General features: G+C 36.7%; 1 protein-coding gene across 4 annotated transcripts in view; it reads left to right on the top strand.

Moving 5' to 3' along the window:
- Positions 1 to 250: 250 nt before the first annotated feature.
- Positions 251 to 17,298, top strand: part of LOC109380901 (protein FRA10AC1) — a 37,217-nt gene continuing 20,169 nt past the window's right edge. The window contains exons 1-10 of one of the 4 annotated variants that reach the window (XM_019638975.1): positions 251 to 435; positions 550 to 654; positions 2,978 to 3,054; positions 4,251 to 4,346; positions 4,478 to 4,523; positions 7,813 to 7,889; positions 9,556 to 9,639; positions 10,208 to 10,292; positions 13,766 to 13,811; positions 16,310 to 16,423. In XM_019638975.1, the coding sequence (XP_019494520.1) occupies positions 2,978 to 3,054; positions 4,251 to 4,346; positions 4,478 to 4,523; positions 7,813 to 7,889; positions 9,556 to 9,639; positions 10,208 to 10,292; positions 13,766 to 13,811; positions 16,310 to 16,423 (625 nt within the window). In that variant the 5' untranslated portion in view covers positions 251 to 435; positions 550 to 654. Of the gene's footprint in view, positions 436 to 549; positions 655 to 2,977; positions 3,055 to 4,250; positions 4,347 to 4,477; positions 4,524 to 7,812; positions 7,890 to 9,555; positions 9,640 to 10,207; positions 10,293 to 13,765; positions 13,812 to 16,309; positions 16,439 to 17,298 lie in introns of all 4 variants that reach the window. The other 3 variants (XM_019638974.1, XM_019638977.1, XM_019638976.1) reach the window with 3 other exon arrangements.

The following is a 17,298-nucleotide window of genomic DNA, read 5'->3' as shown; positions in this document are numbered from 1 at the left end:
TGAGGGGCTTAGGGCGAGCAGTACCACACAATATTAGATGAGGGGCTCCGAAGAGGGTTAAGGGAAAGGCACAGGAAAAAAGTGAGAGCCGTGACTTCGAGAAAGCAGGCAGCCTCTGCCTTCCCTTCGGCCCAGTTATCCCCCCGCCTTTGTTTCCCGGGAATGTTCTGCCTGTGGCACAAAATCGGCGCTCCTCGAGACGGTGCCATTTAGGTGTGACACGAGGCAGCGCCGGAAGGGAAGCGCGGCCCAGTCGGGACCCGTAGGGAGAGGCGGGGATCGGGCGACAGTGGCGGCGGCTGTGTCGAAGCTGCACGGCGGTGGCGGACGCGAGTGGCCCTGCAGCGGCTCGCTCAGGCCGTGAGTCGTCGCTGCAGCCGCTGAGAAAGGAGGAAGCGACTACGCAGCGGGCGAACTTGGCAGAGCTGGGAGGAGGTAAAGGGGTGTGTGAGAAGGGCTGTTGAGTGTATTTGGGGTCGGGGAGAAGGACCTCGAAACTTGGTCCTCATATGCTGGTTATCTTTTTTTTGTTGTTGTTTTTTTAAATAGATTCTGGAGACAGCCTCCTTTCTCGAATTTCTCTCGGCCCTTGTCATTTTATTCGTAGCCTGAAGTGAGTGAGAGCTTTTTGGTAAAGCCACTCACTGAGTTGAGGTGGGTATGGGGTGGATGTAACCGCCCGAGAAAAAGAAATGGGAGGGGGGGAACAAGGGTAGCAAGCAGGTGGTGTCGCGGGGTGTGGGAACAATATGGTGATGATAATAGTTTACAGATGTGAAGAAAGTGAGGACATAGACAAGGAGTGAGAGGCCGATTTGGCTTGAACAGATGTGATAGACAGCTGGAACAAGGAGTTGACGTGATCAAGAGTGTAAGATCCAGGTGTGTCTAAGGTGAAGATAGATGTAAGTGAGGGTAGAGTTGGAAGCGGCCGTCCAGTCTTCACCTAAGTTTGAAACTGGAATTATAGAAAGATAATAGACTCCTAGGATTTAAGGATTATTTGATGTAACCACCTTATTTAATAGATGAAGCCCAAATAGATGAAGTAATTTATTCAAGGTAGCCAGGACTAGAAACATATCTTTTGTCTTAGGTCCATTGCAATGAAATTTAGAGAGGTCTTTCCTCTTTTTCCTGCTGTACTTGCTATAGTGAATGTTAAAGTTTAAAAAATTTAATATATCGTTTGACTTGGACTGGTTCCCTGTAACCATATGAATTGAGTATTTATGACGTCAAATAGTCCATTCATCCTCTATGAATATGTTTCCCAAATTCAATATAACGCTGAAACTAGAAGCTTCTTCCAACACAACTTAGTGACAATTGAGATCTTTCAGTATTTCTTAAATTTCAATTAAAAAATGAATTGAAACAAGAGAAGGTTGATTAGGCCGAAGGACAAGCTGGTTTACCTTAAACAAAAAAAAGCAAAAAACCCAAAAAATTAGGTTTAAAAGAAAAAGGAAATCTCCAAATACGTTGAAAAAAAGAGGTAAATTATCATCAGTGGATAATGCACTGTTCACAAATACAGTAAGTCTAATGGAATATAATAATCAAAATGTTTACATTTTCCAGAGAGGCAATTTGGAGTAGTTGAAATCATGGGCTTATGAATCAAGGAGGGCCGGCCGAGTGGCTCAGTTGGTTAAGCGCTCACTTAGGAGCACCAGCTCTGTGCAGCAGGGCTGCGGTTTGGATCCCACATTAAGGACCAGTGACACTGCCCTCTACAGCTAAGATGATGAACAACAGCTCAACCTGGAGCTGGGCTGCCGTGAGCTACATGAGTGGCTGGCAGCCAGTGTGAGAGCTGCTGTGAGTGGCCGACCAATGACTGGCGACCTATTGCCTCACCCGGGAAGAGCACAAAGATAATACCAACATGGGCCAGTGAAGTGATGTCCTCTACAACTAGAGTGAAGAACAAAAAACAGCAATTTGTCTACCTGTCTGTTCCCCTTCCCCGATTCCCCAACGCTGTTCCCCTCCCCCCAATTCCCCAATAAAATCTTTAAAAAAAAGAATCAAGGAGATCAGCTTAGCCACTTATTTGCTCTGTGTAATTGATTTACTTAACTTCATTTGTCCCAGATTTCTTCACCTCTAAAATGGAGATAATAGTTCCTAACTTGCAGAATTAGAAGCAGTGTTTGTAAAGTACCTTGTATAATGTCTGGAATGAAATTGATGATAAATGCACAGCATCTGTTACTATGAGTTAAATAAAAGTGAAGCATTGCTGAACCTTGCATAGAGTCAGCTTCTAGACCTGGTTTTCAATAGAAAGGTCAAAGAATAGCCTCTTTTGTTGGCCTAATGGTGAAATATGTTAATTTATTTTTTGAAGGGTAAGTTTTTTAAAGTGAATGAAAGTTTTAGATGTCTGGATAGCCCAGGAACAGTGATATCCTCACCACAATCCTTTAAAACTATGTGGCTTTTGGGCCGGCCGAGTGGCGCGATGGTTAAGAACTGGCTTGGGATGCCAGAGGGCCCCGGTTTGGATCCCACATATGAGGGCCAGTGACACTGCCCTCCACAGCTAAGATGCTGAACAACAGCTCAACCTGGAGCTGGGCTGCCGTGAGTCGCCTCCGACAGCGTAGGCTGCAGCTCCTGCTGCAGTGAGTTGCCATGGGGTACTGTATGCAGCCAGCAGCCAGCGTGAGCGGCCAGCAGCCGCAGTGAGCGGCCGTCCGGAAGCCGGCGACTGATCTGCCTCGCCCGGGAAGAGCGCAATGATGGTGCCAAATTGGGCCAGTGAAGCAACGTCCTCCACGACTAGACTGAAGAACAAAACAACAGCAACTTGTCTGTTCCCCTTCCCCCAATTCCCCAATAAAAATCTTTAAAACAAAAACAAACAAAAAAACTATGTGGCTTTTAAAAGTAACTAATTTTTGAACTCTTTTTCCTGAACTGTGGGCAACTTAGGTTCTAAGTAACTGACTTTATTCTTCTTTTACAGATGCATGGTCATGGAGGCTATGACTCTGATTTTAGTGATGATGAACACTGCGGAGAATCTAACAAAAGGAAAAAAAGGTAACTTTTGTTGTTCTGTGTTTCATACCCTTTTTATATTGAGATGAGGCATAAATAAATAATATTGAGAGTTTTTGTATTGCCTTTGTATGTGAAGACAACGATGTTCTACTGAATGAATTTTTGTTCATTAAACTATAATGAATTGATTAAAAATGTGAGAACAGTTGTGTGAAAAATAAGAAAATGTTTATGCTGTGAAGGAATTTATGGAAGGAGAAGGAGGAGGAACTCAATTAAAGGTCTTAGATTTCTCTGCTGCATCTATTTTCATCCAACTGTCAGGGACTTTTTACTTGTAAATGTTATAGCTAAGATGGGGCTTGGCTGGTGTTCCCTTTGCCTACTTAGCACTTGACTTCAAAATAAGGTGCGTGTGGAGAATGAGATTGTGTGCAGCACAGTTCTTATGGTTTTGTGAATGAGCCAACTAAATGGTCAAGGAGTTGATGGAAGTTTTGATTGAATTGGAAGGGACAAGATCTGTCAGCAGATAAAGCCTGGGCCTTATATGGAGGCTACATCTTGGTGGAGTTCCTGTTTTCAGGAGTGGGGGTGTTGTCAGTTTTCAGTGCTTAGAAGCTTGACTTTTATCCATTAACTTAGGAGTGGTTGATGATTCATATTGGGGCTGAACATTTTCGTTGAGTATTCATACTTCATGGATAACCAAAAGAATAAAAATAATTATAATAAATTGCTTTTTATGATGCTTTACATTTTCAGGATTTTTCATTCAAAAATAATACTTTGTAAGAATAGAATTTAAGCAAATCTAGTTGGATAGTCTTCTCTGCTCTAGGGTTATATCTGTCTACATAACTAGGGCTGATCATCTATCATCTATATCACCTATAATCAGCCCTTCTTTTTCCATTGTATCAGTTACCAAAAGCTTCGTTATCTCTATTTTACAAACAGGGAAATTGTGGCACAAAGAATTTAAGATTCAGATAGTGAAAGCAGAGCCAGAATTTGAACCCAGGAACCTAGGTGATCAGACACCAGAACCCATAGATTTGTTAGTTTCATTGTCTCCTGTTTATGGGTATTAAAAAAGTTAAGATATTAATTAAGCTATTTAAGGGGGCATAGACTTGAATTCTTTAAAACATGTTCCAATTGTGAAAATACAAAGAGACAGGAAATACTCTTTGAGAAAAATGAACTCTTAATTTTTCTTTTTAACAAACCAGGACAGTTGAAGACGATTTACTGCTCAAAAAGCCATTTCAGAAAGAAAAACATGGAAAGGTGGCCCATAAACAAATTGCAGCAGAATTGCTGGATAGGTATGGTACTTCAGTATAAATTACTTTTTTGGTTTGAGATGTTTTTGTAAACTCAGGGACTTGGATGATTTGATTATGTTAATCAGGATATAGACATTTGAATTTGCTTAAAATAAAATTTGTCTTAATAGGGAAGAAGCAAGAAATAGAAGGTTTCATCTCATAGCTATGGATGCTGTATCCTTTTTATGGTTCTAGGTTTTTATAAGTATTGGGTTGTCAGAAAAGTCATGACACATTTTTGCAATGGAAAACAGAGAAAAAATACATCATGACTTTTCCAAGAACCCAATAATAGACTATTTTAAAATCTACTTTTTTATTTTATGAAATCTTGTGAAGTCCGACTTATGTTTTAAAGATAAATATTGATGTAGAATTTTGCCATTTATACTTCTGAATATATTTCTCTTTTACTAATACTTAAGAAAGGTTTAGAGACAAAAAATTAAAAAACATATTACTGAGGCCGGCTGAGTGGCTCAGTTGGTTAAGAGCTTGCTCAAGAGTTTGAGCTCTGAGCAACAGTGGTTCGATGCCTAGCCCGAGAAGACCTGCCGCTGAGCTGCCAACAGGTGGCAGGATGGCTCAGCTAAAAAAAAAAAGAAAAAGAAAAAACATATTACTAATGTTCTATAAATAGGTTTACAGAGTCCGTGAACTTGCAAATATTTTTTTCCAACCTGTTTTTGCCAAGCTCTCAACATTTCTCATTTTTATACTACTCTTATTTTAACTCTTCTTCTCTTCCTACCTCTATTTAAGGTCTTTGTAAAACTTGTATTTAAAAGTAGGTCTGTCTGTGGACTGTCCTCAGGCCTGCTGTTGTTTTAACTGTCAGGCATGACTTAGGGCTGTCTTTAAGCTATCACTCGCTTCCCTGTTATAGCCATGTCTCAGCTCAACTTTTTGACAAGACTGTGGCTCATTACACTGACTGCCACCACTGGGCTTCCACATTACTGTTGGGAATATCGGAGAGTGAAAGAGACACCAAGAAAGACCTGAAGTATTTCTGGGTATTTATCATAATGATGGTCAAGATTGGGAGAAGGAGACAATGTCAATTATATATACCTCTCCCCTGACTCTCCACCACCTGTAGTCACCTGTTTCACTTTATTATCATTCTTAATGCTTCTCTTTAAGTTATAGACGTTCTCTTGTCAACGATGTATTTATTCTTCTTACCTCGTAACCCAAGTACTTAGCTTTCTCACAGGTCTCATCTACCACTCACTGCTTTAGCGTTTCATTGTGTGCTTTGCCTTCTATAATATGATGCCACTCATTTGGGGGAGTTGGGACATCTAGTTGAAGCCTGGTGAGCATGAAAGTTCAGGTCCCCTTTTCTGGCATGGGAGGAGGTAGGACCACACTTTTTTGGGAATGTTTGGCTGGAGTAGAGAAGTTATTATCTAAAAGTTATCTGTCTTGTTAGACTACCTCTCTTTTGGTTATTCAATTAGAGCAGGTTTTTGTTGGGATATTTTGGTCTGTACTTGTAGGTTGCCAGCTTATTCACCTCCAGGTCTGGGATTTATAAGGCAAAAAGAAAAGCTGGGGAATTCACCACCATGTTATACCATGGGTCCTAAGGGTATCTAGCTGGTATGCCTTCTTCTGTCCACCTTTCAGAGTCTTCCTATGTTTATCTTATATATAATTTCCAAGGTTTTTAGCAGTTCTTAGTGGAAGGAATAGGGAGAAGTACATCTTTGTCTACTCCCCTCTTCCTGGAAGCAAAGTCCCATCCACTACCTGTTATTGTAAATAAAGTTTTAAAATGTTATATCTGTGCCTACTTCATGCTAAAATGGCAGAGCTGAGCAGTTGGGACAGTCTATATGGCCTGTGTATTTACCATTTATAGAAGAAGTGTACCGACCCCAGCTCTAAAAGATTTAAGTGACTTACTATGGTCTCGTGACCAGTTAGTGATCTATCAAGATCTAGAACTCGGATTTCCAGATACCTGGCTGTTCATTTTTTTTTCCTGAAACATTAACTGTTTTGTTGCTAGTTTTGGATGTATCATTTATTTATTTTTTTTTAAAGATTTTTTTATTGGGGAATTGGGGAAGGGGAACAGCACTGGGGAATCGGGGGAAGGGGAACAGACAAGTTGCTGTGGTTTTTTTCTTCAGTCTAGTTGTGGAGGATGTTGCTTTGCTGTCCCAAGTTGGCACCATCATTGCACTCTTCCCAGGCGAGGTAGATCAGTCGCCGGCTTCTGGACGGCCGCACACGGCGGCTGCTGGCCGCTCACGCTGGCTGCTGGCTACACATGGTAGTCCATGGCAACCCACTGCAGCAGGGGCTGCAGCCTATGCTGTCGCTGGCGACTCACAGCAGCCCAGCTCCAGGTTGAGCTGTTGTTCAGCATCTTAACTGTAGAGGGCAGTGTCACTGGCCCTCATATGTGGGTTCAGAACTGGGGCCCTCTGGCGTCCCAAGCCAGCTCTTAACCAATGCGCCACTCAGCCGTCCCGGATGTATCATATTTTGATTCAGTACTCTATTAGAACACATTGTGATCAATTAAATCACTATCTTTAATAAGATGTAGTCACAGGCAGTACTATCGATAAGGTCAGTTCTTTTATGTGCATGTTCAGCTTTGAAGAGAGTACAATTAAGCTTTTAAAACAAAAAGTTTTAAGCTCACCTATCTTGTTATACTGCACTGAAAATAGCCATGACTGTGGATTCTTTAAATAATAACCCTCTGTCGGGCACAGATACATTGCACACGAATTCTCAAATATCTAACAGTTTACTTAAGTATTGTGACTCACTCCTTCTGTATCTTCCCCTTCTACCATAACCTATTGCCAGTCGTGTTTGTGACTTAGTACAGTAAAGACATATTTCATTGTGGCATCTTGGTGTGTAATGAATCTGAGATCAGTTGCGCCCAACAGAGGGGTTAAAAGATATTAAATATAAAAAATAACATCTGATTTCTCATATTCTTTTTGAAAGCCTAATATTAGGATTGAATGTTATAAAAGTTGCATCTTCTATTTTAAAGGCTTTATCATTACTGGAATAGCTAAATTACATAATAGTGAAAGGTAAATTATATTTCTTACCTTTAATTTTAGAAACTATAATTTATTTTTTAAATATAATAATGATTAAAATGAGTGGTGGTGTGAGGCCGTATGTCATTCAGCAATAGAAAAGGAAACTCGTTCCTTCCAGATAGATATATTTTATCACAAGTAGTATATGCTTGAAAAGTGTTCAAAACAACGTAAACAGTATTCATACTACATAGTGTTCACTCTTAACAGTTTAATATTTACCCTTTTCTATCTTGAATTTATAAGCAAGTATAGTATATATTTGCATATTTAAAAAAAACTAGACTCATACTATGCTTTTTATTCCTGATCACTAATATATCATGGACACAGTACAGTTCTTGAACAGATATAACCCTTAACTTTTTGCATTTCAGTATCAAAGGCATACAAAGTTTGTAAATGACTATATTTTGTACTATGGTGGCAAAAGAGAAGATTTCAGGCGATTGGGGTAAGTGTCACGAAGTTCATGTAGAATTGGAGAGGGCTCTGGATGTCTTTGAAGACCCACAGCTACCGTGTCTTCTGGTTGTCATTTCCCTCTGCTTTCCATTTCAGTTTCCTTGTTATGTAATGAGGTGGAGAGGCCACCCATAGCTTCTAGCTAAGTAGCTTTTCATGAACCCCATTTCTCTGGCAACAAGCCTCAGGTGGTGGCCTGCTGAGCCAGTTTTGTCCCAGCATAACAGGACATGTGAGGAATACACATGTGCCTGGTGATGCAGGCTTTGTTTTGTTTTGTTTGGGAGGATCTTTGAAATAATGAACTTTTTAGACCTCAGTGTTTAGGATTGCTTTTGTAAAGGTAGGGCAAATAAGAAACCTCACTTTAATATTTCCCACACATGAAATTACTTCCTATATTTGGGGGTCTTCTATTAGAACCTCTTGGTTTTCCCTGTGACTTAACCATTTCCTTATTTGGTAGAGCCCTAAAAACTTTATACCATCTCATCTATCCCAAACGTATCTCCCCTCTCAATTTGGCCTATATTCCCTAACAATCCCTTGTTCTATCGCCAAACTGTTAGCACCTAGAAAAATCATTCCCTTCAACTTTCTAACCCCCTTACTCAGTCTTCCTAGGAAGCTGTAGTAAAATGAGGTATGGAAAACTCTTCATATATTTTTTAAAATTAGATTTCAGTAGGATGATGTTACTCACTTTTTTTAGATTTTTGAACTTACTTTCATTCATTTTTTTTTTATCCGTTTAGTGTTTACTCAGATTTCTCATCCTGGCTTTGTTTATTTAGCACCATTTGTATAATTGAAACCAGTGCCAGAGATGGATGGATTTCTTATCCATTTAAGTTGCTTCTGTAGTAGCACTCTTTATAGTGCCTTTTGAAAATACTGAAATAGTTTTTATAAATATATGTACTTATGTGTACCCGTATACGAGGTCTGACAGTTAATTTCACGAACTTGTTGCAACAATGTTGCTAACCTTTTTTGATATCAGAGGGATTATTCATTTTGAATTTGTACCAACTGGACAGTTAACCAGCTTTACTATTTAGAAGCACTGAAAAGGCTGCGTGAAAAAGTTAGACAAAAACGACCTGAACTTTTCGCCAACAGTTCATGGATCTTGCATCACGACAATGCGCCAGCACACAGCACTGTCTGTGAGAGAGTTTTTAGCCAGTAAACAAATAACTGTATTGGGACACCCTCCCTGTTCACCTAATCTGGGCCCCAATGACTTCTTTCTTTACCCAAAGATAAAGGAAATACTGAAAGGAAGACATTTTGATGACATTCAGGACATCAAGGGTATTACGACAACAGCTCTGATGGCCATTCCAGTAAAACAGTTCCAAAATTGCTTTGAAGGGTGGACTAGGCGCTAGCGTCGGTGCATAGCTTCCCAAGGGGAGTACTTCGAAGGTGACCATAATGATATTCAGCAATGAGGTATGTAGTAGCACTTTTTCTAGGATGAGTTCGTGAACTTAATTGTCTGACCTCGTACATGCCCATACAATAAAACTGTCTTTATCTTTGTGTATTATATTTTTACTCAGGTGTTCCAAAATTTCACAGACATATTTAACCTCCTAAATTTGAATAGTTTTGTATTTATATTAAATTGAAATAGTTTTATTTTCTAGGGAAAAGGACAAGACAGACATGGATGTTATACGAGAAAATCATAGATTCCTATGGAATGAGGAGGATGAAATGGACATGAATTGGTAATTTTAGCCATCTGAGGCATAATGTGTCAAATGCGTTAGTCCTGTCTCTCCTGCTGTCTGAGTGTTTTCTTACTTTGTCACATGCCCAACCCTGCATAGAACAGTTCTGAATTGAGGGCATAAAACCATGCCTCAGAACACTGAATCTAATTTGGTTCTTTTGGTAATTTTTAGCAGTTTGAATTGACTTCTCATTGCTTGACTTTGTCTTTAATAATTATAAAATTTTAAAAACATTATTTGTTGTCCTGTAATATGCTTCTTTTTAAATCTGTACAATATCTTGGGTAAAAGTAATACCTGAAAATGGTTTTAAAAATCCAAACATTACAAAGGGTGAAAAGTGAAGAGTAACTCTCTTTCTCACCTCTGTTAGTCTTCTAGATTCCTTCCCTGAGAGAATCACTATTAATTGTTAATATTCAGATATTCTAGGCACATGTAAGTAATAGACCTCTTTTAAAACATTAATATTTATATCATATGCGTTATTCATTAGACCTTCCAAGTAGGAAACTATGGTTGAATTTCTAAATGAAGATTTATATATTTTTTATGATTCTAGGGAGAAGAGAGTTGCAAAGAAATACTATGATAAATTATTCAAGGAATACTGCATAGGAGATCTCAGTAGATACAAAGAAAATAAGGTATGCCTTCCTAGTCCTTATGAAAAAAGATTCTAATTCAAGTCTAAATTATCTTGCATCTATGAAGTATCAGTTGGACCATTTAACCTCTGCAGTTATGGAATTTATAAAGGACCCCTTAGTCAAGGGTGCTTTTTTGTGAGCTTGAGACTTGAAAAGTCTAAGATTAAGCACAAGTGATTACTGGATCCTGTTTCATCTTGATTCTATTCTAGAGCCTGTACTGATTATAATGAATGATTTGACACTGCAGAATGTCTTATTTCACAGATGTTGGAAATTCATAGACTTTTCCCACCAAATTTATTACCATTTATAAAGCGGCAGATGCTCATCTTCTGTTGTATAAATGTCTACTCTAGTAAAATTGACTCTTCTCAGTGCTAATTAGTAATGGCAGATTTCTATTTACACTTTACACCTTCTAGTTAATATTGAAGTGATTTTTATTCCTATCTCAAAGTTCACATTTGTAGCTACAGAAGGTGACGCAGGAACAAATCATCTCATTTTGAAATGGGGAGGGAATATTGCATAAATATGTATGTTTTGGATAGTGTACAACCTATTTAAAGAGCTGTCTTAGATTTAGTTATCATAAGGATTGCTTTTTCATTTAAATAGTTAAATCTCAGAACCACGATTGGTTTAATTTTTTCAGTAGTGCCTTTAGTATGTGGGTTGCTTCACAATATTCTTACAGATAATAGTAGTGTCCATTTTTATAACCCCATTTATAAACCCATGCACTTGGTGTATCCCAAAGACTTCCTCAGTTTCTTGTGAACTAGTTCTCATCTCTGTACTAGTTATTGACCATATCAAATCCAAAAAGCACCACAGCGGTTGGAGTTACTTGAAGTTATTATACTGCAAGTCAAGTGTGAAATATCGGTCTTTCTAGGAATGCATAACAAAGCAGCTTTTTCAACCCTGGCTCATTTGTTGATTGTTTTTCAGTATTTATGGTCTGGGTGCTGTGGATTAAAACATGGTGTCTGCCCTTCAAAAAAACCCACACTATAGTTAAGGGGACGTGTACATAAGTAAATAATTAAATATTTGTATTCTCCATTTTAAAAATACAGTATATTACTGGAAATCATACTTTAAAGAGGATAATCTTGAAGAAAATTTTATTTTCCTATTAGAACATGTTGAATAGTTACATACGAGGGTAAGTGCAAGTAAGAAATCAGATATAACTCACAGGTTTTGAGTGTTGACACTAGAGAAATAGGAAATAGGAGGTAAGGGGATGTTTTGTTTTGTTTTTTTTTAGAGCAGTTTTAAGTTCACAGACAAACTGAGGGGATTTCCCATATAACTCTTACCCAACACATTCAAGAGCTATCTTTTTTGGGGGGAAAGATAATGACTTTTTTGGAGTACCATGTTTGAGGTGTTGGAGAAAATGAAGAGTAAGTAGTACCTTTGGTTTCCTTGCTAGGATGTATTTTCTCATAGTTTTATTTACACAAAGATGGTGTTTTATTCATTTTTAATTAACCGGCTCCTAGCTTAGAGCTATAAGTATCTATACATTGTAGATAGATACTTAGGGCATTTTTAGTGAATTCCATCCTTTGTCCCGTTCCCTTTTTTGTTGCTTCTTCCCTTATATCACTGAGAATTTGGTTGGACCATTGCGTTGTTTAGGATCAGATTCAGCTTCCAGGAACAGCAAACGCTCCCAAATAACACTGGCTTGCATGAGCTAGAAGTTCATTTTTATTTTTATTTTACATAAAAGTCCAAGTAGATGCTCTTGGAATTTTGCGTTGTCAGGTAGTTAGGATCCTTCTCTTTTATTGCTTGCATAAGTGCCCTTTTTGTGCTAGAAGGTAGAGTGAGAAGAAGAGGCTCAGCACCAAGCCCTGAGTAACTCCACTGTTCATCAGCAGGGAAATTTATAGTTTCAGGAAAGAATATAAAAATAGATTGAGGCAAAATCTCTATGCAATCTTTAATGAGTAGGACATATTGTAGTTGTTTATTCATTCCTTATCCCCTCCCTATAAGATTATGACCTTCATGGTGACAGACACTATATTAATCATTTTTTATCCTCAGCAGAGTGCCAAGCCCAATAAGTAGTTTCTTAATAATTATTTGTTGAACAGATTAATGAATGAAAGAAAAAGTTTGGAAATCATTGCTGTGCCCATTTGACTGCTTCAATAGGCATCCACCATATGTTGGATGGCAAGCAATTTTCATACATATATGGGCTTAAAAATAAAATTAAAGTTATTTTGAATTTATTTTTTTCCTAGAATGGGGGAATTTTATTTTCATTGGGTTTTAATCAAAATATTTTGAGCCCTCATTTGCATTTAAAATATAAAATTGCCTAATTCATGTAATAGATGATTTTTAAAAACAATAAAAATAAGAAAGGGAACCAGGCATTGAACACTTCATCTGAATTATCTCTCTTAATACAACAACCTGTGAGATTCGGATTTTTATCCATAAAAAGGAAACAGACTGAGAAGTTAACTAAGTTTCCCAAGGTCACAGAGCTAGTTAATGAATGGTAGAGCTTGCGTTGGGTCTGTGTGATTCTGGAGCTGAGCTTTTAACCATTATAAAAGTAAATTAAATAGAAAACTAAACCGTTAACTAGAATTATGGTAAATTGGCATATTAATGTGAACAATCTTAAAAGGCAGTGGAGAAAAATCATTTTTAGCCAAAAAAACAAAGTTGTGTTTTGGGATCTGGAGGGAAGTTAAAGAACTTTCCTCTTTAGGGCTCCAGACTGGTCCCATTGCTCTTTCCTGTTTATTACTCTGCTGTTGTAGTGGGAAAAGAGCCATACGTGAATGAATGGGTGGGGTATGTTCCAATAAAACTTTATATACAAAATAGGCAGCAGGCTGTGGGCCATATTTTGCTAACCCTTGCTGTACTGTGTATACCAGGTACTATTCTAAATACTTTGTAAGTATGAGTATTATCCCATTTAAACCTCTTAACCCAAAGAAGTAGGTACTCCTGTTACTTCTAATTTACATATGAGAAAACAGAGGCACAAATAGATCAATAACTTGTTCAGTATTATACAGCTATTAAGTGGTAGAGCTAAGAAGTAAACCCAAACAACCTGACTCCAAAGGCTATACTCTGTAGCACTATAACATACCTTTTCTTTACTGTACCATAATACCTTTTTTTGTTTTCTGTCAGTATCCTAGAACAAGATATATTTTATTAATTTAGATATCTTGGTGTCTTGACACCTATAACTTTGAATAGGTAGTTTAAAAAGTAAAGAATATTGTTCCTTATGGTAATTGTTAAAATGTGTTTTTAAGTACCTGGAGTCCTATAAGGGGAGAAATAGCTGTCATGAATGGGAATTAGGTTGATTAATGACGCATCAATTATTGGCTCCATGTTTATATTTCTATACAATTTAAATAATGTTTAAATTTACACTGGCATAAATGTAATTTGTTTTTCATCAGTTTGGATTTAGGTGGCGAGTAGAAAATGAAGTAATTTCAGGAAAAGGTAATTCTTTTTTTAAAAATTTTACTTTTTAATAGGATAAGGTTATTTTATTATATTATTGAATTGAAGATACTGGGTAAGATTATTCCTATAGTATACAGTGAATGATGATCTACAAAAGTAAAATTAGAAAAGGTATATTTATGATATGTCACTAGCAAAGGTCAAAATACAATGCTTTAATGATTTTTATTTTTAGTCCCTAAAAGGGAGAATTTTTGCTTTTAGAACATTCAATTGATTAAGGATTGTTTAACGATTTCATAACGAGAAAATTTGAACAGATGAATACTTGAAGTTTTCTCTCTTATCAATTTTTGGAATAATGAGTATGTATTACTGCATTCCCGTCTAATCCACATTTTGAAAGTAGAAATTAAATATCACTTCGACCCTGGTAGAATTTATGGCCAGGCTAGTTCTTATTTTGGGAAGCCACTGAGATTGAGCCCAAATATTTAGTCTTAACAGCAAAAGACCAAACGTTTGGGTAGGCAATCAGTAAATGCTTTTTCTATGGATTGTTGTAATCTATTCATAAAATTTTTCTGAAAACTTATCTCTGTATTGTCTTATGCTGTAAAATAGCTTTGTACTGATAATTGCATTTCTAATTGCAATAAAAATTAATATTAATGCTCCTGAAAACTGCAGAGGAATATGTAGGAAATAATTTTAAACTAATAACTTAAAATTTTTTTAACTGAAAATAAAGGTTACATTTTAAAATGATAAACCATTTATACCATCACATCAGTGTGGTTCATATACATCTTCCATAAATTAGATGTTTATGTCAAGTGTGAAATTGGATATGCAATAAAACAATATTAAAAAGTAGGAATTTTTTTTTTTGAGATAATAAAGGATGAGCCCTGAAAGTACTCTGGAGGAGAAGGAAAAAGTAATAAATTCAAGGCTGTTTGGAACTTTTCTTAAGATTACATTTTAGGTGGTTTTTTTTTACCTACAACAATGAGATATATTGAAATGTCTCACAATTAAAAAATTCTGTATTTTTATTGAATGGAATTTTCAGTTGATAGTAAGTAATGCTGCCTTTAAAAAAATTGATGGACATTCTCTCAACTCATATAACTAAAAAAAGGGTTACTTGGGAAGAGGAGAGAAAGTTATTGCTGTGATTTGTAAAGTTATAATTTTGTTGCCTTTTTATTAATAAAGCCATTACTCAACATGTACAAATTTAATGAAGTATTCATTTGGAATGAATGAAAAGTGCCAATTTAGAAAAGTTAGCCTTTTGGTACTGATAATTTCAAAATTCATTTTGATAATTTCTTTTTTATGAAAAGTTAGATTTGTGCCTGTTGGTACATTTATCAAGATACAAATTGTTTTGTTTTTTTAAGATTTTATTGGGGAATTGGGGGAGGGGAACAGCATTGGGGAATCGGGGGAAGGGGAACAGAGAAGTTGCTGTCCTTTAGTTCTTCAGTCTAGTTGTGGAGGACGTCGCTTCACTGGCATGTTGGTATTTGATCATTGTGCTCTTCCTGGCTGAGGCAGTTGGTCACCGGCCATTGGATGGCTGCTCACAGCAGCTCTTGCTGGCTGCTGGCTGCTGGCCGCTCACACTGGCTGCCAGCCACTCACGTCACCCAGCTCCAGGTCAAGCTGTTGTTCACCATAATAGCTGTAGAGGGCGCAGCGTCATTGGCCCATGTGGGAACCGAACTGGTGGCCCTGCTGTTCAAACCTTGCGCTCCCAAGCCAACTCTTAACAACTGAGCCACTCTGCCAGTCCTGTTTTGTTTGTTTTTACAAATAAAAGTTTGATCCTGTCTTCTGTCAAAGTTAATAATTGTTGAGTAGTTTTTTCTTTTTTTTCTTCTTGAATTGTCAGTATTAGTTCTTTTTTGCAGAAGGTTTTAATATACAATGGACATGGTAATGTGGTTATTTATTTTAGAGTCAAGTAATTCTAAAATTTAGAGCATGGGGTTTGATTACTTTTCTACTCCATCTCAGAATGCTAGCATTTTAAAATGTGCTTTAAATGCCATTTTATGCTGGTACTTAAATACCACTATGTTAATACTAAAAATATTAATTTTAATAAATTTCAATATTATCATTAAATATTGAAAAGGATTCACTCAGGTGTAAGTGCATGTACCTTGGAAAATATATTTATTCTTTTAGAGTATTATTGAGTACACCCTTTTAGTATTTCTGTTTTCCAAAGTGTAAGATTCCCTAAAAGAGTCACTAAAACTGTATGTAAATATAAATAGTCAATCTATCAAGCCAGAATTCTGTGACTGATTTTTTTTAAAACACTTTATTCAGCTCTTTAATTTGATACTTGTATAAACATTTGTTGAGCATATTATAATTATTGTGGTTAGTTTTTTTAATGCTGACTTCTTAGAACTAAGAATTTATGTATGTTAAGAGTAAGTTTCAGAGATAATACCAGATTATATACATAAATATTGTCACCAACTATCATAGCTAATATTCCTTTTTTGCAGGCCAGTTTTCCTGTGGAAATAAATATTGTGATGAAAAAGAAGGCTTAAAGAGTTGGGAAGTTAATTTTGGCTATATTGAACATGGTGAAAAGAGAAATGCACTTGTTAAATTAAGTAAGTTGACTTTAGGTAAGATATGATTGATTTCTTCAAAGTGTATCTAATAATTTAGATTTAAAAATATGTAGACTAATTTAAGATTCAATTAAAAATTTTAATGTTATTGTTCCTGTTAGTGCTCTTTTTCAGAGCTTCCCAAAGTTGCAAAGAATTTTTGAGTCTAAGATTTTTATTTTTTCAGCATTATGGTGACATTTAGGTGAAAACAGTTCTAATGCCAAATGTAAACCAATAATTTGTAAAGCGAAGATCTCTTTCCATTAACTTGAGTATGTCACTAATACAGAGTGAGATGCAGAGTATCAGAAAAGACGATGTAAAATCTCGCATTAGCTGATCGGCATATTGTTGTGGTTGAGCTAATAAGTAAATACACCCTCTTTGTTTCAATAAAGAAAAAATTTTAGGAGGGCATAACTTTTCTTGGTATCAGTCTTAAAAGCTTAAGTTTATACCCCAGAATATAGTAGTTTCTTTTAATATGCATGTTTTAGAATCTGTCATTCATTCTTTATTTTTTCCCTAAGCTAGTATTGTGTGGTAGCTTCTCTCCATCATGGTAACAACCTTCTCTGAGTCCTAAATAAATGTGCCCTTAGAGTTTTCTGCCCACTTCAGAAAGAAGTCACGAATTTCCCCATATGCTACTTAGCATACACCAATACAGACTAGTATCTGAGTTCCTCCTGGAAGTGCTCATGAGGAAAAGTCAACTAGTATATCTGAGATTAAGGCAAAGAAGAAACCACAACTGAGGAACTTTTTGAAAAGCTCTTTTCCATTTGAAAACTCTTAGAACACTCAGAGGAAATGACTATACCCACACTACTGTTATTAGATATCTTTGATGCGAGATACACATTAATGCT

The sequence above is a fragment of the Hipposideros armiger genome, unplaced genomic scaffold, assembly GCF_001890085.2.
Source record: "Hipposideros armiger isolate ML-2016 unplaced genomic scaffold, ASM189008v1 scaffold_42, whole genome shotgun sequence".
NCBI classification, from domain to species: Eukaryota; Metazoa; Chordata; class Mammalia; order Chiroptera; family Hipposideridae; genus Hipposideros; species Hipposideros armiger.
The sequence above is the reverse complement of the archived record's forward strand: the minus strand, read 5'-3'. Positions and strand labels throughout refer to the sequence as shown.